The sequence below is a fragment of the Kryptolebias marmoratus genome, linkage group LG2, assembly GCF_001649575.2.
Source record: "Kryptolebias marmoratus isolate JLee-2015 linkage group LG2, ASM164957v2, whole genome shotgun sequence".
Taxonomy (NCBI): domain Eukaryota; kingdom Metazoa; phylum Chordata; class Actinopteri; order Cyprinodontiformes; family Rivulidae; genus Kryptolebias; species Kryptolebias marmoratus.
Window position 1 is genome coordinate 25458074 of NC_051431.1, and position 22733 is coordinate 25480806.

General features: G+C 38.5%; 1 protein-coding gene across 3 annotated transcripts in view; it reads right to left on the reverse strand.

The window, feature by feature from the left end:
• The window catches only part of LOC108239340 (SPRY domain-containing SOCS box protein 4-like), a 42895-nt gene that overhangs the window by 10487 nt on the left and 9675 nt on the right, over positions 1-22733 (reverse strand). For 2 of the 3 annotated variants that reach the window (XM_017421997.3, XM_025007192.2), the window contains exon 2: positions 640-1527. In XM_017421997.3, the coding sequence (XP_017277486.1) occupies positions 640-1348 (709 nt within the window). In that variant the 5' untranslated portion in view covers positions 1349-1527. Of the gene's footprint in view, positions 1-639; positions 1528-11068; positions 11215-22733 lie in introns of those variants that run through there. The other variant, XM_017421998.3, reaches the window with a different exon arrangement.

Sequence of the window (22733 nt, forward strand, 5' to 3'; positions counted from 1 at the left end):
CAATTAAACACACACACTACAAGTACCATTAAAACAATTAATTACAAAAATAAGTAGATGTAAATTTAGTTAAATGTTTTTTTTTTTGTTTTTTTTTACGGAGCGGACGGAGCAATGACTTATATTTGGGACGGAGTTTGTTCAGCAAACGCGCTGCGGGTGACGTCACCGTTTCCGCGACAACGTTAGTGACACATAAATTGCGCGACACATATCGATAATGAATTTTGTTGCCAACGCTTTTAATTATCGAATTTTATCGATTTTATTGATTCGTTGTTGCAGCCCTACTCCAGTTCATCACAGAGACAAACGAGAAACAACCATGCTCACGCTCACTCACACCTAAGGACAGCCCAAGTAGAAACCAGATATACTTACAGTGTACAAGAGAAAAAGAAAGTGAACTGTTTTTTTAACTTTAGAGTTTTACATATCAGGACAGAAATCTGTGCTATAGATTAGAATAATGAGAAAGGGAGATGAATTTATGAAAAGATTATGCTAAAAAGTTGACAAGATGTCAGCAAACAGCTGATGAGTTTTATTTATTTAAAATCATCTTCATAACTAATTTATAGAACCCCACCACAGTAGCTTGTAAAATACAATGCCAACATCGGTGTGTGCATTACTTACGATCTAATCCATTGACGTAGCGAATCGACACTTCACAGTGACCCCACACAGCGCTGACGATGGGATACAATTTCTTGCCCTTTAGGCCCCTGAAAGCCACTCCCAGATACTGTCCATCCACCATAAAGCTCAGTGTCCCTTCGTCCATGTCTAATATTACTGTCAGACAGTCCGGGAGAACAAATGACTCATCTGGCTCCAGGAAAGAAGGGTAAGTGGGCGCCGATGTGGAAACGGGTCTGTTCTTTCCATCATGGTAAAGTCTGTTCCGACCCAGGTCCCAGCCCCAGGACTCGGAGTCTGAACCCACCAGGGCTGTGTAGCCCACTGAGTGTAAAGGTGCTTCAGCAGTGGCCACCCCCACAACAGCATGAGTGCCTCTTTGTCTGGCTGGCCAGTGAATCCTCCATACATGGAGGCCCCTGGTGTAGCCAACCCTTCCTCGGATGCAGTCTGTGCTCTGGGCAACAGGGTGTCGGTGAAACGTCAGCTTGTCATCCTCCTTGACAAAGACGTTGAGTGATCGGTCGTCAGGGTTCCAGGCGTGGCGAAGTTGCATCTCGGTGCTTGCTGAGGGCATGTCTAGCAGTAGGTCTAGCCTAGTGGGCCGACAGAAATCTGGACCCCTTAGTTCACGCCGCACTGGTCGGTACGAGGGCTCCCCATGTACATCAACTGACTTTATGCTGCCTGAGATCTTCTGGCCCATTGTTTAGTGGATCCAAGGGAGAAGGGAGGCAGAGGGGAAGGGAAAAGGATGGACCAAGGGTGGCAGCGAAGGGCCAGAGGGTCTTTACGTTACCTCATGAGTGCATCATAAAACTGTCTGTCTTGTGTGGGAAGATGGTGCAGGACACACACAGTCTTCAACCGAGAAGGACCACACTCCTGAAACACAAACAAACAACATCATGATTCAATCTGTAGTTTATAGTTGTTTTCTTTCCAGCTTTTCTCAAAACAGTTTTTTCTTCTTCTTTTTTTTTTTATTTACCGTTTCAAATGGAAGAGATGCAGCAATGCATACGTTCATTTTGATAACTTGACATTAATACAATTTGCTTCTAATACTCCTTTATTTTCTAAGCTTAAGATTTATTTTCGAAAACATTGCATTTTTTTTTTATTAGTGTAAAAAAAAAATCAAGAAATAAAAGCACATTTTTTGGATGTCCTGCAAAATCTGAATCTGCAGAAGAAATAAGACTGCCTCTAAGCCAACATATCCTTCAACTAACAAACAAATATGAACCAATTAATATTTTATAAGCCTATAAGAAAATGCTTATTGCTTAGCTCTAAGAGCAAGCAGACTAAAAGCCTCAAGCTACTTTCAAAGTCAAGTTTAGTTCTTTTTTTTTTTTTTTCCAAATGGCCAAGCAGTTCAAAACTTGCTGCACTGCTGCACCTCCTTGTTCTCTCCCACTCGGTTGTGTACGCAGTCATTCTGAGGTTCAACACTCCCCTACAGTTTCAAAGGAAGCGGCTCCACAGGAGTTTCCCAGGGAAAGTTAAGTAACTGGTATTATGGTTCCATGTATCTCTCTTGAAAATGAATGAATGTCACCCTCTGTAATAATATTCAGAGCTGTATTTGCACAAGCCAATGCTGCCTTTATTCCAACAAACTGTAAAACTGATGTGCTACTCTGATGGCATTTTAAACACCTGATACATTTCCATATAGTCCTATACACTAATATTATTCTTGTCTCATAATATTGAAGAGAGAGATTATTTTTATTATTATCATTATTATTATTAGGCCTGGACATTCAAGGCTGTAGCCCCTGATGTTTTATGAAAAACCCCAGATCTCAAACTGAAGAAACACAAAGAGCAGAGGCAAAGCGGTCCATCCAAGTATCCAGAAATCCTGAAGTTTAAACACTAAATAAAAAGTTCATATCAGATATTTTTTAACCAATGTACAAAAAGACAACTTTTTTTCAGTCTGTTTTGTTCGATGACTCACTGAGACCACAAGAAAATGTGACAACTTGAACTATTCAAAGTCAGATCAAAATAGAGAGAAAGTGTGTTTGTGCATCACTTCAGCAAACTCTGGCTTAGAAATACATAAGAAGAAACAAGATGCGAGTCCGTTAAAAACTTTGCAGCCTTATTAGTAGAGTTAGTTTAAAATGAAGACTGACGCAATGATATGCCTAATGCCAAACTGGTTCATTTCTTCAGTTTTTACTTGACTACATGACATGTCCTGAAGAATAACTGATATTTCCTAATGTAAAGAACCTTGAAACCAATTCCATTTTGTTTTTTCCCCCAATATCAAACAGCGTTTCTTTAGCTTGTTAACTCCTCACGGGGGCTAATGCTGCAGAGGAACAAGACGATGCGCCTCGGCTGGCTACCTGACGCGATAGGCCACGCCCCCTTACGCTAAGAGAAAGGGAGGGGTTAGCTGAGGCTAATTTAGCTTTAGCTGAGCCTTTTGTCCTCAAGTGTCTTCAGTAGAGAAAGAGAGAGAGACACGAAGGAACGATAACGCCGATAAATGAAAATTATCGACCTCATTTTAACTTGTCGTGCTATTATTGGGGCCTGCCAGCAGTGCATAGAGAGCAGTACAATGCCTTGCAAGCAAGGCATTATGATTCCTGTCTGCAACTGATCAGCTCTTGGAGCCATCTTGGTTCAGCATGGACGCACACCGTGGCAGGCCCCGTCAAAGTTTCTCCAGGAACTTTCTAGTTTGATTTTTCGTTTATCGCAACAGGCCTAGCTATCACCTTGTGATTGTACAAAGAAACAGGATAAATATGTGCTAGGCAGTGCCATATGAGTGTTTGTATAAATGGGTGGAAAATACATTTTACTTGTTCTGTAGACTTTCAAACAAAGACTGTTGTGGCAACAAATACGTGGATCATAGGACATGTTGAACTCAACAAGTGTCACAATACCCACTGTACAGTTTCCACTCTATTGAGACATGTTTACATACGTTGATATTCACAAAGTAGTTGTGACTTTTACTGGTTACATCTTCATAAGCTTCAGTTTTAATTTAAGATACTGTGACATGTGGAGGTGAAAAATAGTGATACAAAAAAAGAAATGCAGCAGACTGTGACATGATAAATGAGCAACAGTTTTGACAACAGCAGCACACAAGCCTGAGTACTCATTGGCAACCCACTCTCAGACAGTGATTTGCTAAGCATTGTCTCATGACTGGATTCCCATAAAGAGTGATGAGCTCCCCATTTTCACATTTTTTTTCCACCACCAAAGATGGAACATGATGAAGCCATTTCAGGACAAATGAAAGGCACATTTATCATCTGACATAACACGGCTCCGGAAAAAGAAAAACAGATTGTAAACACAGCCCTGTGGCCGCACATTTGGTGTTTTATATGATTTACGCACTTGCAGCGTACATGCATGGGGAAATTTACAAGAAGAGCCCTAAGCTTAAAATTTCTGTGGAAACACACAAGACAACACAACTTGTCTATGTAAAGGAGGAGGGGGGGGGAAACAAAAATGACAAGACAATAGACAATAAGTCTAACAGTTTGTGTTTTTGTCTTCCAGAATCAAAACTACAAATTCAACCCTAGTACATATTAAAGGAACGTAAAAAATAGAGGATTTCAAAAATAGAGGACACCAAAAATGCCTCGCACACTCAATTCTAAATACAGTGCCAAATCAATAGCACATATTATTTACAATCAAGATTCCAGCAGTGAGCATTAATGCACAGAACAGAGAACAGAGTGGACTCAGTCTGTCCAGAGAAACCCTTTGGGGGTACGTGTCATTTACATGAAGCTACTGACATATAAAAGAGCATTTACAGCTGGTGGATATCAGCCAGCAAAAACAACTACAAACCAATGCCCATCAATAGATCCGTCCATGAACTTCATTCTTCTTCTAAGTTTACACATGTGAAAAGAATACCTCACAAATCAATGACATTTACCAAAAAAAAAAGAAGAAATCATTGCAGCTGCAACAAAACCGAAGCAGTTACCTATAACAATGTGATGTACAGTTGAAACAGATCAGCAAACAAAACCATCTGCTGTCACAAACTGCAGTACTAAAACTAAAAGATAAATCTAGTTAAATTAAAGAGCTCTTGAGAAACTTCACCTGTGTGCAATTTTAAAAAACATGAGGCGTATACAGATGCAGAGTAATTTGTTGGTACTCTTCCACAATGATGAAACAACTCCCTCGGAAATAACTTGGAACTGAAAGTTTTATGGTGTCCCTTGTTTGTTCCATTTTTAATCCAACTTAAGCTTTGCTTTTAGTAACTGAATCACTTGAACAAATAGATTGTTCCCTGTATTTAATATTTTGTAGCAGTACCCTTTGCCAACAAGCTACCTCTGTACTTCACGGTGGCACGTGTGCATTTGCCAACAGGCAGTTTGGCCGACTCTTTATGAGCAAACTGCTCAAGCTGTGTCACGTTTAAAGGATGGCGTTTCCACACTGCAGCTTTCAGAGCTTTCCATAGATGTTCAATAGGATGAAGATCTGGGCTCATGGAGGGCCTTTTAAGAATAGTTCAATGTTTGTTTTGTTTTTTTCTCAGCTATACTTGAGTGGTTTTAGCTGTGTGTTTTGGGTCATTATCTTGTTGAAGGACCCATGACCTGTGACTGAGGCTGAGCTTTCTAACACTGGGCAGCATGTTTCACTCCAGAATGACTCGGTAGTCTTGAGACTTCATTGTACGCTGCACAGATTTAAGTGCAGGAAAGCAGAACCAAAACAAACCGAGCCCCCTCAATGTTTCACAGTAAGTTGGGTGTTTGTTTTTTTGTTGTTGTTGTTTTTTTTGTTTTTTTCGTCTCATCAGTCCAATGTATATTCTCCCAGAAACGTTGGGGATTTTCAACACATTTTGGCAAATTTCAATCTGACTTTCTTGTGTTTTTCTGCCAACAGAGGTTCCCTCTCACAGGTCTAATTCCAAGGAGCCAATTAATAGAGTGGAGTAGAAAAGTAAAATATGTTATTGATCCCCTGAGAGAAATGGGTTTGTTACATCAGCAGACAAGTTCAAAATTAAAGCAATAAAAACTAACCAGTGAGTACAAATTCAAAATGTGACAAATGATGCCATCAAAAAGTGATGAACCTTGCCCTTGGAATTTAACTTGAATGTTTTTGGATAATTTATTTGGCTCCATTTCTACAATCTATCTGACTAATCAACCTGGGGTTGCATTTCCTCTTGCGTTCACGCCCTGGGAGATTGGCTACAATCCCATGAATTTTAGACTTTTTAATAATATTTATAGCTGTGGTCAGAGGAACATGAAGCTGCTTGAAGATGGTCTTGTAGCCTTTACCTTTAACATGGATAATCTTCTTTCTGAGCTCCTCACACAGCTCTGGCCTTTGCTTCCTCTGCTCCATGTTTAGTGTGCTGAACACAGCCATACCAAACTGTTTGTTCCCTTTAAATAGACTGAATGATTGATGAAGACTTGAAGGCTCCTGTGGTACTAATTAATGTCCAACACATGACTATTTTGCAAAGAATAATAGTCTCTTTAAGAATATCTACAAGTTTGTTCATACTGTTTTAGAATACTTTTAAAAAAGAAATAAAAAATTATTTATTTCATAGTTTTTGTTTACTCTATTTTTTTTACTGAATCACTTTAAGAGAAAGAAGCACTGTTTCAATGAGCTGTAAGACTAACACGTTTGTCTGCATTTGTAATCTGGCAGTCAGTTAAACCAGTAACATTCAGCTATTTAAGTGATAATCAATTTATTTGTACTGACCCTCAGGCTTATTTAAACATGCCTGTGAAAGTAACAGACAGCCAGTGTGCACAACTATTTGCCAGTTTAAAACAGTTTTGTCAAAAAACATTCATAGTGTTAAACAGAGCGAATAGAAAAAGCTGAGAGAAATTCCTCAACACATATTTAAGGATTTTCAACAGCTATTTGTGTTTTATTCAAGAAAAGGTAAACGAAATGATGCAATAGAAGCGAGATGTTTGAGTCAAAATTAATGGAATGTGACAGCAAATAGAGGAGAGGCAAGAAGAAGTGAAGAAGAAACATGGAAGAGGAGAGATGACACAGGAAAGGTGACAGATGAGTGATGCAGGAAGCCTGATAGGAAATGGAAAGTGCAGAAGAGAGGAAATCAGATGTGACATTTGAAGAGCTGGACATCATTTCAAAGAGAAAGCTGAATTTAATAGGATGATCCAGAAGCATGCGAAAGTTTGTACAAACCAAAAAAAAGCCCTTTCTCATTTCTCCACAAGTTTAAAGTCAGTTTCCTTACAGCTTTAAAAATCACATCCAAATATAACTACTATGGTTGTTCTAAGCTCTGGTTGTTTGACATACACAAGAAAAAAGGCCTTGACTTAGAGGTACATGCTGGTACCAAATGGCCTCTCCTACTGAAAAGCTCACAAAGATGCATAGACATACTGCTTAAAGGCACATTTATGCAGACTATTAAAGCAGAGACGGATATAGCACTGATATCTGAACTAGCACCAAAGCCTAAAGCTCACATGTTTACAACAAACACCCAGAAAACAGTGATATTTTACCAATCTAGCTGCCATTAGTAGGAGGAATAAATTGACACTTTGCACTGGTGGTATTGTCACGATTCGCAGTCATTCTGCGAACTACATTTATCAAGTCTTATTTTAGCTCCTGCTCCTGAGTGAGCATTGTCATTGCTTAATAGGGACTCACAAGTGACATTAGGGGATGTGATTGGTCAACATAACTTAATTGGCTGAACAAATTGAATGCCCCTGCAGGACCTGCACCATTAAAACTGTATTCAGATTGCTAAAGTAAAAGCAACTTATTTGTCATTACTGCAACATTGTAGTGTCGCACAAAGTAAACCGATCTGTTGTACGGGTCTTGTTTGAACGTTTGTAGTGTTCTTTCAACCTCAGCTTTAAACTAAAAACCAGACTCAGAACACACAGCTCCAACTATGGCACCCTCCATTGTTGACGATGGTGAACGGCTTGCACATAAGTGGAATAAGTGGCTGTCCCGACTATTGGCAAAGTGCTGAGCAATCACAATGTTCCCCTGGCAGTGTAAAAGCAAACACACAAGTCCTTACAAGTCCTAAATAGTAGAATTAACAACTGATAAAACATAAAATTGTCATGGTGATATTTTTTCAATGTGCTGAACACATATTGCACGCATTGGTCGTCCTCAGGGGTCAATTTGACCCCAAGCTGTTTTAGCTGTTAAAACTTGTCTGTCAGTGTGTGTGACCTAACATGACCACATCTGCAGGTGCAGTTGAGTTGTTTGAGTTGAGTTTTATTTATTTCTTTATTATTTATTTTGATACTTCCCGCACCATGGGCATGAATGTGTGTGTGGTATTCCCACAAGGACATTGGTAGTTCATGCAAAATCATCCATCCATCCATTTTCTTTACCCGCTTCTCCATTCCGGGTCACAGGGAGCTGGTGCCTATCCCCAGCAGTCACTGTGCGAGAGGCGGGGGACACCCTAGACAGGTCACAAGTCCATCACAGGGCCACATATGGACAAATGAGACAAACAACCATTCACACTCTCACTCACACCTAGGGACAATTTTAGAGTCATCAATTAACCTAACATGTATGTTTTTGGTCTGTGGGAGGAAACTGGAGTAAACCCAAGTGTGCACAGAACATGCAAACTCCACCTAGAAAGGCCCCAGGCCAAGAAACAATCCTGCAACCTTCTTGCTGGGAGGCAACAGCTCTAACCACTACTCCACTGTGCCACCCTCATGCAAAATCAGGGAGGAACAAATATAAAAGCTTGCATCTCAGTCCTCTATCCAAATCATTCCTCATTGCTCTGAGTATACTGCAATCTATACACTCTCTCTTTGAAAATGTCTTCTGGGAAAAGGTTTACTGTCAAAGATGCTTTGGAACAGCTCTTGGACTTAGAGGAGCTTGTCTCTGAGACAGAGGACTGTGTTCAGGAGGACTCTGATATTGAAGAATTCTCATCTGATGAGAATGAGAGTGTTGACCATCCTGTTGTCTGTCAACCACCAGCAGACATGATCTCTTCCACAAATGGAAAGATACCATGGTCCCTTTCTCCACAGAAATAGCAGGGTAGACGTAACGCTAGTAATATAATCAAAATGGTTCCAGGACCCACCAGATATGCAGTCCGCCATGTTGATGACATCAAGTCATCATTCGAGCTCTTCATGAGAAGTAAATTTGAGAAGATTTGTATGAAAAATTCAAGATAAATTAATTCTAATTTAAAGGCTTGGCCTGATGGTGGCGCTAGAGTACAGGTCAACTCATTGATTTTCAAGGGGTTATTTATGTATTCAACAAATAAAGTGCCTGTCACAAAAACGTGGTCGGCAACATTCTGCAAATCATTTTCACAAGGTAAATATCCCTGGGGTCAGATTGACCCCAAGGACCAAATTTGTTATTATATTTGAGGACGATTGGAGGGTTAATCAGGTCCATCTCACACTTGGTGATGTGCAATGAAATGGGAAGATTGCCGAATATGGGTTATCTTAGTGCATAAGGCCTGTTAGGAAACATCTGGAAATAGACAAAAGACAGAACAGATGATTTTATGAGATTCAAGATAGACAGAGAAGAAGTTGCAACTCAGGAAGTTGACTTTGTTTAGTTGAAGAAGAACATTAAAAAAAATAAACATGGGTTTTAAGAGCTATTTTAGCTATTAGCTATTTTGAAGTAGGCTGAAACAGTTGGGTTGCACAGTTGCCTTTCAAGAAGAATGATGGACAGATTGGTAGACAGAGTCAAATATTCCGTCTGGTTTTACAAGAAAAACCGGTGCCTATCTCAGGGGGTCATTGGGTAAGAAGCAGGGTCAACCATGGGCATGCAGTCAGTCCATTGCAAGGTCAAGTAGAGACATACAAGACAGACAACTATTGATGCTAAACAGTAACACCTAGTGACTAGAGCGACTAATTAATCTAATGCACGTTTCTGATCTATAGGAGGAATCCCAGTAGCATCTAAAGAAAACCCACACATGCATGGAGAGAAGATGCAAACTTCACTCAAAAAGTCCCAGTTGGGATTCTAACCTGCGACTTCCCAATTGTGGGTGAAGATGTCTTCAATGAATACAGAGAATGTTCACACATTTATTTGTTACCAACCTTTTGTGATTAAATCATCCAGGACCGATGATAGTGCAAAGTAGGCCTACAATGATTGGTAACATAGTCGACTAATCAACTACAAAAAAAAAAAAAGTTTTTGTTTCCAACAGATTTTTTTATGGTTGACACGACTTTAAGTAAGTCTTGAAAGTAAACTTAGCATGTTGTGTTGCCTCCTTTTTAAATGATGTTTGTAAAGAATCATTCATATCAATTTAAACAAGGTCTCATGGTCAATTGTTAGGCTAATATTATCAGATTTGGTTTGCAAACGTAACTTTCATGTTTCTGTGATGGTCACATTAAGTATAATGATAATTAAATTTTATTAGTTTCAAATCCATATATTTCACAGATTATTATTTTAATTTGCTGTGAAATGTTATGTTACATTCATGCGGAGACATCAAGGTGGTATTCACAGGCAGGCAGAAAGGAGGTGCACCCATAGGAATAAGAGACAAACTTAAAATAATTGTTAACCAATTTAAAAACTTTTGACTGGTTAGTCAACTACCTAAATAATCATTGGTTGAAGCCGGAGTGCCAAGTCTGGACATGGTCTAAAAGACTTAAAATATGTGGATGTAAAAATTTATATTTTATTAAAAGTAAAATGCACTTGTAATAAAGAGACCAGTGACACAAGGTGAACTTAGCCAGGATGGGAACTTTTTCCTCTCCGTGTCAAAAGCTTCTGTGCTTTTTTCACAGCTTAACATTCCTAGTCGAAGAAACTCTATACTATAATGTCTTTTTTAGTATAGCCTAACCCTTAAACCTACTTGGCTTAGTCCATCAGCTTAGGTAAGGTATAATTAACAGTCAGGAGTGAACTGGTCTCCTTTAACACTGTAACACAATACAGAAAAACTAAATCATATGTCACAATCTCTCACTTCTTAGCCACTCATGTATGAAAGACCTTAGGTGAAGGAACGGCCTTATTTTTTAACGAAAACAAAGTTGGAAATTTTTTATCACCAGCTGAGAGAGAGAAACCCTTCAGGAGTCTACCAGATGTGACATTAGGACAAGATGACTTAAAGCTATGTAGTTTGGAGCTCAAGCAAAAAAACAATTGCAGCACAGATTTTCATTTTGGATATTTGTTTTACTTGCGGACACAATGATGTTTTAACTGTCAAAAATACTTGAGAGTAAGTGAGAGAGTAGCTGTGCTAAAGGAGAAACTGGAAGAAGAGCAAACAAGGGACCAAATAACAGAAACGTCATCTTACCATGAAAGCAATTCTTTGAAAAGTCAGGCGATTCTCACATAGCAATGAAAACATTATCACAGCAGCCAAGTAGAATAGTGAGAATACTGGCTTCTCAGTCTGTCATCCAAAATAAGGTCAGAACAGAGTCATCAGCCAGACGGGTGCAGGACAGGGCAAGAAAAAAAAAGTGTTTGTCAGTAAGTCGGTGAGTTTCTGCTTGTGACGCAAGGACGGGGAAAAACACACACTGGCTCCAGTTCCCAGAAGAAAACAGCTGCTGGAGGAAGGAGGAAGGGAAACAGAGCTTAGTGTAAAGCACACTCAGTTTTACTAAAGCAGTGCAAAACCACCCACTCTCCCAGAGGCACTGACAGAGCTCCTTTAGAAGAGAAGACAGTGTGGGCACCCACAAGCATGCACACACGCAGTTGGCCGGTATTTACAGATTAACAGCTCATCTCCACTTGTTGACCTGGGCTATGCACACTGGGACAGTCATAAAGAGGTCTTATGGAAAGTGGCAACCTTAAAAAGTGGGCTAAATTAAACTGACCAAGTGCTAAATCTAAAAAGCAGATATGCCGACTTCCACGGCTCTGTATGAAAACCAGCAGCTTGAACTGGAGATGGATTATATCCAACTTAACACCAATAGAGGTTCACATACTGATGTCATTCACTGAGATATCAGACTGTCACCTATAAAACATACTAATGCAGATTTCAAAGTTTGTGATAATTATCACTCGAAGAAAGTTATCAATGAATGTACATTTACTGCTGAGTAATGTTTGGAGTAAAGCCCATTCAAGATGGCCACCACTGGTAATATTTTGTGTGGTAGTAGCTGTGAGTCATCCTGGATGGATGGATGGATGGATGGATGGATGGATGGATGGATGGATGGATGGATGGATGGATGGATAACTTGTCACATGTTTTTTATTTTGAGAGTTGAAGATTGATTTTTATTGATGAACACAACATAACTTACACCCTTGTAATCAATGACTACTATGGTATATAGCAAAATTACTTTTTTCACTAAAAATTTACTCCTTTGAAAATGTTAAATTTAGATACAGCTCATAGTTTTAATGACTTAAATTTTCTTTGATAATATTTAATTTAGGCCATTTACAGTAAAAAAAAGAGCTAGTATCAATATGCTTATCAATATAAGCATTTTGATACACATTTTTCAGCATGTATTTGCCATCGTCTTATTTTATTGAGGACACCACAGCAGCAACTTCAGTAAGGCAGTTTAAACATTGCTCATTAGTGTATCCACAGTGAGACCCATCATCAAAACGATTTCCAAACCACTGTAAGAATATTTTTTATGTCACTAATAATCACTAGTTATTCTAACATGTTATTCAGAATTAACCCCTTTAGGAATAAACTGACTCTTTTACAGCAGAAGGTGACACCATTGCCTATACTTCATTTAATGGCATTCTGCCAAAGTAAAAGTTTCTTCATTTTTAGATTTCAGTTTTACTCTTGTAATGTTACATTGTCTAGCCAAAAAAACAAAACAAAACAAAACTGATTAACATCTGCTTCCTTTTGTTTTTCTTTCAAAATAATTCATTATGTTATCTTGTAGAGTTGCACTCTATTGCACCTATGTAAAGTCAGTATGTAGTTGGAAAAAATCTTTACACAATTACTTTTATTTTAAATTCTTACTTCAATCTGTAGTTATGCAACTATAATTACATGGCATTTTTTAACATAATGCTGATAATAAAAACAAGCAACAGCATAAAAAAGGCTGATTTCCTTCTTGCGCTGCAGTACCACCAAAGAGCTGACCATGTACATGAACAAAGCTTATACAGCGTTTTCTCTAGTATTATCCAAGGGGTTCCTGACAAACTGCAGTGTGCTGCGGAGCGAGAGTGCACTGAGGAGGAAAAGTGTCACCACAATTATTGTTATTTCAGTTAGAAACCCTAACTGTCCATGGCTTTATTTGGTTTCAACTAAACTTTAATGCAAAAATACCAATAAATAAGCACTGATCGAGAGAACGGGGTTTAAATCCATAAAGCCTCTCCACCTGTGGTGCGTCATGACGCACAGCCAGAAATCAGGACAAGAGCGCCGCAAGATGCAGGAGGCAGCTTTTATTGATAACAGTAATGTGATTAAAACAAGTATATTTATTTACTTTGTCAAAGAGTCTGTGTTTAACAGCAGATAGTCGATTGTGAAACAGCTGCCATGATGAGTCACGGTGATAATTAACTGTCTGTGAGAACAAGCTGGGCGCCACAGTAAAGCTTCAATTTATCTGGTTCCTACAAAAACTGTAGGTTGTTTTATTATAGTTGGCTGATGTTTGTTGTGCCTTTTAAATCAGGGAATTGAAAAAAGTCTTAACCACAGGGAAAAACATTTTTTATATTGTTTGTTTTAGTTTTTTTGCTCTTAAATTTTATGTTTCAAATGATACTACAGTACAAATTTCCTACTTAGAGCCATTAAGTTGTTTTAATCAACAAAGGAGAGACGATTGTTCTTTTTCTTTTCCTTGGTTCCTTCTGTAGCTGCTGACTTGTCGGTACAACAGTTTTTTGGCTTAAAATTCTTTTTAACCACATCTTGATATTGGTCTTTTTTAAATTATAAGATTACGGTTTTACAGAAATTGTAGCTGATTAAAACAAAGCACACAGATCTTTGCTGTGCCATAAAACAACAGTGGTGTCCTTCAGGTGTCGGACTGCGGACTGGACCAACACCTGACAGAAGGTTAGAGACGCTGCTGCTGGAAATAATTGTGGCGGACTGCTTGTGATAAGGGCGCATTTCATTGTGTTAGAGTTTGAATTGTATAGCCATTCACAGGTCAAAACTCTTGAAGGAAAAACTTATACAAGATAAAATAATGTAGAAAATATTCTCCATAAAAAATAAAAATCTATGGCCTAATGAACTCCAATCTGATGGATGATATATTCATCCTGTTGTCTAACCCTAATTGACAACTACATTAAAAATCCACCATCAAAAATAAATAGAATGCTCAAATTTCTTTCTGGAAAATCTGGTCCATTGTCAGGGTGGATCTAGAAAAACATTCATGAGGTGGTATGAGGGAGACAGGAAATTTTGAAAGGTGGCACTTTATAGAAGGACTTGATCTGTTGATCAGTGGAGAAGTGTGCCAATCACAACTGGGTCTTCTCTACTCAACAAAACCTCAAACACACACCTCACACACACGGATAAAACTGGTAGCAGCTGCGAATGCAAATTTGCCGTTATTAAAAGCAAAATAAAAACTCAAAATCTTTGTGTCGATCTCAGGCACTGCAGCTGGTCCAAACAATCAAGACAAATTAGCAGCAAGGTTAAATCCAAGGTTTCAATAAAGATACTACTGCATTTAAGAGCTACAGTTTGTGAGAAAAATGATAGCACTTAACACTGATGTGTACCTGAAACCCTGCTGTCAAGCCGCTGAAGGCTGATGGGTTGTTTTTCTCCGAGCACTGCTGAGAGTGGTCTCTCATGTCGCCAGAAACAATGCTGAAGGCATCTGACATGTGCTTGACTGATGTGCTACTGTTAAAAGAACGTACTCCAGTGACAACTAAATACATTTTTTAATAAAGTGAAGCATGATCTCCTATTCCAGATCTGTGTGGAAGCTATAGTAATCAATGCTGTTGGTACATTTTCACCATCAGCGAACACAAAACGTGGAACGTTAATCTAATTCTAAAAGCAATGGTGTCAGTAGTGGTAGCTGCGTTAAAGGCAAAACAGTTACATCAACATGATTTTCACTGTGTAAGTATAACTACAACTTTCCATTAGGCAATAAAGGAAAATCTAACTTTACACTCTCACTCATATTGTACATTGCCTCCATTTTTTGTCTTGAATGTTTTCAACTCATAGTTACAGGACATAACTGACTCCAAATCCATCCATCCATCCAACTGTACGTACATACCTACATACATTATCCTGGGTTCAAGCCCCGGGTCGGACCCAGGGCCTTTCTGTGTGGAGTTTGCATGTTCTCATGTTTGTGTGGGTTTTCTCCAAGCACTCCTGCCTTCAGGCCCAGACCTCCCTTGAAAAAGAGATCTGTGATCTCAATGGGACTTGCCTGGTTAAATAAAGGATAAAAAACAAAAATAAAAAATAATAACCATAATAATAATGAAGAAAGACAACAACTGCTTCTGATATTAATGCCAATTTCTTTCTTCCTTGGCAACAGCCCCTTGCAGCTACCGTATTTTCTGGACCATAAGGCGCACGCAATTATAAGGCACAGTCTCGATTTGTTATCTTTTTTTGTATATTGGACTCTGAGTCTGTAATAAAGTCTATCTATCTATCTATCTATGGCGTCCATTTTTATACTTAACCCATACATAAGGCACACCGGATTATAAGGCGCATGCTAAAACATAGTCTACAAAAAAAAAAAAGGTCACAGAAGCAAAATGGTGAGTTTGGTTGAACTTTATTCTACTATATAACAATTATTTTACAGATAATTTTTTATCATTCTTCTTCCACAAATCCATTGAAGTCCTCATCTTCTGTCTGAATTGAACATCTGGGCGATTTCGCCATCAAACATGCTAGGTTCCCTCTCATCATTGTCGGAGTCAGCCTCGTTGTCAGGTGGCTGTTCAGCAATGATGCCGGCTTTCGCGAAAGCTCGGACAACAGTTAAAGCAGATATCTTAGCCCAGGCATCCACAATCCATTCGCATAAGATGGCGTAACTCACCCGTCGCTGCCCCTGTCTTAGTAAACGTGTGTTCGCCGTCGGTCATCCATCGTTCCTTCAACTTCACTTTGATCACGCTGTTTACACCAACGTCCAGTGGTTGGAGCTCTGTTTTAATCCTCCCCGAATGATGGTAAGCTTCGAATTGTATTATATTACATAATGTTCTCTGACTGGTTTATTGCTGCTAGCGTACGTGCCATACGTATTACGTAGTGTTGTATGATTGGTTTATCACTAATAATCCTCTTAAGATAACGAGCTACCTAGTGTGTGCATACTGGACATTACTCTAAACCCTTTTCTGTACACTTTACAACAGTGGGTTAAGCTTTACAGAGACTCACCATCCTCTACCATACCAGGCCAGCCTCTCTCCCGTTACTAGATAGTTGGCGCCCGTGAATGGTGTTCATATGTGCAAACCACTGCCAGTTCCTTCAGCTTCTTCCAATACGGCCATTATTATCCTTGATGGCCCAGTAATCAGACTTTAGCTTTTTCAGCTTTTCCCGACACTGTTAAAACGTGCAGCCAAAGCCCTGGTGCGCCATCAGCTCTCAGACCTCACAAAACACTTTCAAAGTTCCACAAAGTTCCGTCAAGCTCCTTCTAAATTTTGTCCTCTGCTAACAAGCACAGGAATAAGTGCATCATGTTGTTTGACCAGGGCACTGGTGCTGTTTCCTTCATTGCCATATTTCTGACTGATAAATGGGAGCTCTTTCACACAATCGATCAAAAGCAAGCAGCTAAACAAATGGTGTTAAGGAGCAGTTGCTGGAAGTATGACTAAACTGTGACGTGCCCACCCCCCACTTTGCAACAATGTTTTTAATTGTTAAATGTAAAGAACTTTGAGTTACTCTGTTTCTAAAATGTGCTACACAAAAAGAGCTGTGTTGCCTTTTTACTACACACTGGATTGAAAAAAAGAGCTAGCATTAGCTGCTAGGTAGAATCTTTTGTCACTAGCTAAACAGCTAGTTTGTCTTTTTTTTAGGATCAGTCCTTTGATAGTGAAAGGCAGCAACTGGTACAAAATTAACACTAGTTTCTTATACCAGTTATTGTCCATTAAACAGCCAAATTAGGGATGCACTAATTGCTTGGCAATTGATAATCTTAACACATTTTGATCTTCTCCACCTTCACTGGCCAATTAGGCATTAAAAAATATTTTTTTAAGTAAGTGAACACCACAGAAAAACACTAATTACTGCTAGCACAAGACATCATTATAGAAGTTGTTTCAACATGTTTTTTTTTCCTGTCTATGTGCACAAAGTTGTATCTACATGTGTATTCATGCTACCCAGGGGTCGACATGTTTACACCCCAGCTAAATTAATGTCAATAATTCAAGTTACCAAACCGTAAAAGAAAAGGAATAAAGATTGTGGCGACTGACCCGTTTTATTGTCATTGATGAGAAAATCAAAACAATGTGAAACTTATCAAATTATTCAAATGAAATGAATGATTGTATGCAGTACGGTGGTTAGCTTTCTTAAAACTGGCAGCTACTTTAAATCCTAATAAAAAGACGTATATTAGATGAATACATCAACAGTTTTGACCGACAAATTCTTACAGTAGGTTAGAGAGTGTACAGGTTTTTTGTTTTTCTCCCCAAAATGCTAATATAATAAAAGTTCAAGGTTTGTTTAAAAAGATTAGCCCTATTAACTTCCACACTTTTTTGCATTAAGATGTGTTTAGGTGGAAAAAATGTTAATCCATTTTTGAAAAATGTATTGTTTTTTCTTGTTGGATTTTGTGTACAAACACTTTTGTGTAGTTCAGTGAAGTCTGTTTTTTTAGCCGTCTAGTTACAGAGAGATGGCCCTGTCATCAACTATTTTATTTGCTCTTAAAAGGTTTTGAGATAACTGCATGTGTGTGTGGGTGTGTGTATATTTATTTTGAAAACTTCCTTTGGCCTACATACAATGAAATTTGAAGCAAGACTAGTCACTAGACTGTGATTGTGAGAAGGTCATAGAAACAACCCAGCACAGACATGTAACCTATGGTTGTGGCGTTGTGCTCACCATCTTGTGCAAGCCTCCTGCAAGTAGTAGGCACACAGAAAGGTGAACCCATGCAACTCCTTTGGGCTGAGCCCAACTGGGCCCCATGGGTAGAAGACCAATTTGGTACTTTATAAAAATGAATAAATGTAACTGTATTATAACTGGATTAAACTGACTCTAGTTGGATTTGTTTTGGACTGAATTTAATAGCATGTAATTTGATTCTGACGTTTTATTGCTTTGTGTAGTGCTGTGAGATGACTTCTGTTGTGAACTAGCCCTACAGAAATAAACTGAATTACACTGAACATTGTTAGGTTGAGTACTGATATGTTATGCATTTCTTTTCATGACATTCACTACAAATTGAAACAGTTTATTGTTTAAATGTAAACAATTTGAATGCATGTGTAAATTTGTAAGTCAACTCTGTGTTATGCTGATGTGGGCCATCACAAGTAGGTTATTCAAATAGGTTTCTGCAGGATTAAACTGTAGCCACAACTCTTAGTTTGTGGTGAATATCAGCTGCTTTTAACTTAGAAAAGCAGTTAATCTTAGCTTAGGTTTGCTGACTATTCAGGTAAATCCAAACCAGTCTGAGCACGTTTTAACAGCTGTTTTATACATGGTGATCATTACCACAAGCTGTCAAAGGGCAGAAGGTAGCAATAATGTTTATTGCTCATGTTTGCATGCATGTGTCTCTTTAGCAAAATATTTCAATAGCAAAAGATTTTAATGAAACTCTCAAAGCAATCATTAGATATATCTACAAATGGCTAACTTTTGAAGTCAAGCCAATTCAATCCAGGTTGACCAACAACAGCTAATTAACGTTAGAAAAACACAAAAATGGCTAAAACTCAGCAGATAGAGCTAAAATTTAATATGGTATCAGTTGAGAATCATACTTTGAGCATAAGATCACATAAAAGGTGATTTTTAAAGTTTGATTTTAACAGCTGTAACCTCATTTCTCAGCATACTGATGATTTTACTTTAAAACTCTGGCATGAAAGGTGTTCCCCAAACCCCAAAGGAATACTAGTCCTTTAATGTTAAAAAGGTTTTTACATCAACAATTGATTATCAGTATTGCCATATAAAAAAACCACAGAAAAATAAATCTTATTTATTGAAAAAAAAAAAAAAAGATGTAAATACTGGATCCAGCTAAAATTTAGGCCATGATTATGCAACCCAAAAGGAGTGGACAACGACAAAAAGATGAGAATAAAAAAAAGGGATGCCTTACGCATGTAAATATTAATAAGCCTGAAGCAATCTTCATGTTCATAAAATTTTAACACAACTTGTCATCAAACATTAAAAGACTGGGTGGTTTTGAAAGTATACTGGTGATGTTACAACTCTAATACTGCTACGGAACAATTTATTAACAGGCTCTGCTTTGTTAAGGACACCACCATACTGACTTTAAAGCAAAAGGCACAAAACACATTTGGAGCACACACAAAATGTACTGCAGCAAGGTTTATCAATGTAGTGGCCGTGTATCAGGTACTGGGTGGAACGTGGTGGCAACATATCCACGACGTGGGGCCTGCATACAATGGCATGGCTTAGTTGACAAGAATTTGAAGCAAGGCTAGTCACTAGACTGATTGTGACAAGATCGTAGAAACAACCCAGCGCAGACATGTAACATATGGTTGTGGCGTTGTGCTCACCGTCTTCTGCAAGCTGCATCCTGACGTGATCCAAGAGGGTGGTGCAAGGACATGTATACAGAAGGTGCTGAGGGTGCAGGAGAGCGTCTTGACAACATGGAAAATAGGAAAAACTTGTTTGGCAGGTACTAAGAGAGTAGCAGCATCATGACTGCATTTATGCAGAGGGAAGTTTTCCAAGCTTGCTGTGATCAAGCCATGTTCTAACAGGCTGTGTAGGTCATGGAGAGGCTTACAGTGTCAAAGTTACTATAGAGTTAAGTTTTATTACTCAACAATACAACTCTTGTTAATGCAATTTATCAACAGACCAACTAAATGTAGCCCTGTGGTAGATATGGGGCTATTGTCATTTTCAGTGGGACTTTAAGGGTTAAAGTAAATCCTAAATTGGTAATTGTCGCTGAAGTATATGAAAAGTAAATGATTATTTGCTTTTACATAAAACCAAAGTTTTCATATTTCTTAACACACTGAGATAAGTGACTGATATGTATGTATGTGTTGCTATCTAACACTGTAAAGTAAGTTTACTTGTAGTGGTGGGGAAATATGTTTTGTTTTGGTCAGTGACAATATTTGACTAAAATGGGTTAAACTAAAAGGGTGTTTTACGTCTGATATAAGTTCCTTCATGGATTTCGCTGTTTCATTGGTCAGTTAAGGTAGTCAGATCTGTAACTGATGGTATTGGTGAAAAGTCCGTGAGGGGGCGGGGCTGCTGTCTTCGCGCGGGCGGGAGAGAGAGAGAAAAAAAAGAAAAGGAAATAAGAAAAAAAGAAAACGGTGGCAGGACGAGCCGAAGCTCGACGCGGAAAAAGAAAAGGAAAAAGACGTGCACAAAATAAGGAGGTTGAGACGGGTTGCATTGACTGAAAAGTTCGGAAGCTTCTCAGCTGAAGCGGAGTGACCGAAACCCGAAGGGCGGAGGACGAGCGAGCGACACGAGGAGTCATCGCGTGCTGAAGCTAGGCTAGCGGGCAAATTTCAACGCTCTCAATGTTTTTTGGGGATTCGTGAGCTTGCAACGCTCTCAATGTTTTTGGGATCCGTGACATTGCAACGCTCTCAATGTTTTGGGATCTGTGAAATTGCAACGCTCTCAATGTTTTGGGGTGCGTGAGATTTCAACGCTCCCAAGGGTTTGAACAGGCCTGCAACAGTATTTTTTTTGCCGGGGTCTTGTGAGTACTCAACCTGACTGTAGGTGTGTGTGTGTGTGTGTGCGTACATGAGGGCTCTCGGCATGTTAAATGTGTTATGTGATTTGAAGAAAACCTTTCTCCTAATGTTCTTTAGTTAAATGTGAGGTACAATTAAAAGCAAAACAAGAAAAAGAAACAAGAACTGATTGTTAGCTTTTACACAAAAGGAAAAAAAAAAAGGACCATTTGATATAATTTAGTAATATCACTTGGATATTTTCCTTGTTTATTGTTGTGCTATTTTGGGGGAAAATAATTTGTTATGTTTATTATCTTTGTTCGCCAGTTGTTTAGTTTAAGAGTGTGAATTTGGTTATTGAATCCAATAAATATCGGCCGAATCAATTGCCGAAAAAAGTTAATATTTCTGGGTCTCATTTAGGACAAAAGAGTATTTCTGCCTGTTTATTCGGAATTATCCACTATCTAGGTTAACCTATCTGGTATCTACCTTCTATAACGAACCCAAGCACCCCTACATTGAGATTTCCAACTAAGAGTGGTTGTACGGGTGCTACATAAATAAATGACTAAATGGAGGTAACAGAGTTCTTACTATCACTGCAGTCAATTGTACAGACATATGTCTGCCAGAAGCCCATTATTTTCCAATGGGAAACTCTGTCAACTCTAATGAGTGTCAGGCTATTTGTCAGACACACACTGTAGGTCTTGATGCTCAATTCTGATTTTTTTGTCAGGTTCATTTTTTTGCCGTGGGTATTTTCTATTATAAATCAAATGTGACCGTCATCAGACTACAGTGTGACCAGTCTACGGTCCTGAAGCGACCCGGATGAGCAGAAGAAGACAACATCCCATGCAGCTCACTGTGTTTACGGAGCTAAATAGGGATGCTACACATGTTAGGATGTGTGTATCAATTCTGAAGTTGTTGAGCAATCAGAGCACGAAAAATTATTATCTGCCTTGCCTGTTTTATCCAGTGTTTATATTTGATCTGGCTGCTTCCCGCCTACTCCAGTGCAGAATTGCAGTTCTGGAACAGGAACTAAAAGTAGAAACAAACTCAAATTATCAATCCAATCACGCTAATATTGATCCTACTCTAAGATTAGTGTCATATGTTGGTGTAGATCTTCAGCCATCCAGGACATAGGAAATCTAAAACGGAAAAAAAAAAAAGAAGATGGTGCAACTGCATTTTCTGTTCCTTAGCTGAAGATGTGGAGTTTCAAACTTTAAAATGCAAGGCTTTGGTATTAATACTATCAATTTTTGGATCAATCTGCATACCCCCTTCTTCAATAGCGTAAATGCTGGATGAAATGCAACATGACTGTTCAGACTGAGGTTGCTTTGAAAAAACACAGAATATGTATCTGATTTCAGAACTCATACAAAATGGCACTTTCAGTCTGCAGTGTGAATGGTCAAATTTATGTTCTGAAGAACATGCTTTCATTTTATATTTAGTCACCACTGGTATTAGAGACCAGACAAACCTATGAAGTCAAGTTTTTTGGTGTGTCATTTTTAACTCACTCGGCACTAAAACTGAGCCTCTGACAAAATTATTTTTTCTGAATGCATAAAAACTTCACACCAGCAATGTGATATATTTTAGATATTAGTGTCTACACCAAATTAAATTAAAAATAAAACAGCATGTATAGCAGAAACATGGCAGAAAAGTGAAATAAGGCAACCTTTGTTAAAATCTAGAAAACCGAGTCTGTTTAGCCTCCTAAAAATCACAGAACATTTTATCAAAGTTGAGCGATTCAACACTGCATTTCTCCAGTAAGGTGCACACAAAATCTAAAAGCTGTACAAGGTTTTTCAAAATATACAGAGAAGTTTCACAAATCATATTTTAAGCATGATGCATCTCTCTTAAATTGATGGGAAATAATAATAATAATAATAATAATAATAATAATAATAATAATAATAAGCAGCACATTCAACTGATCACTGCAAGATTATGTGTAGCTGGAGGAGAGAGCAGGCTGG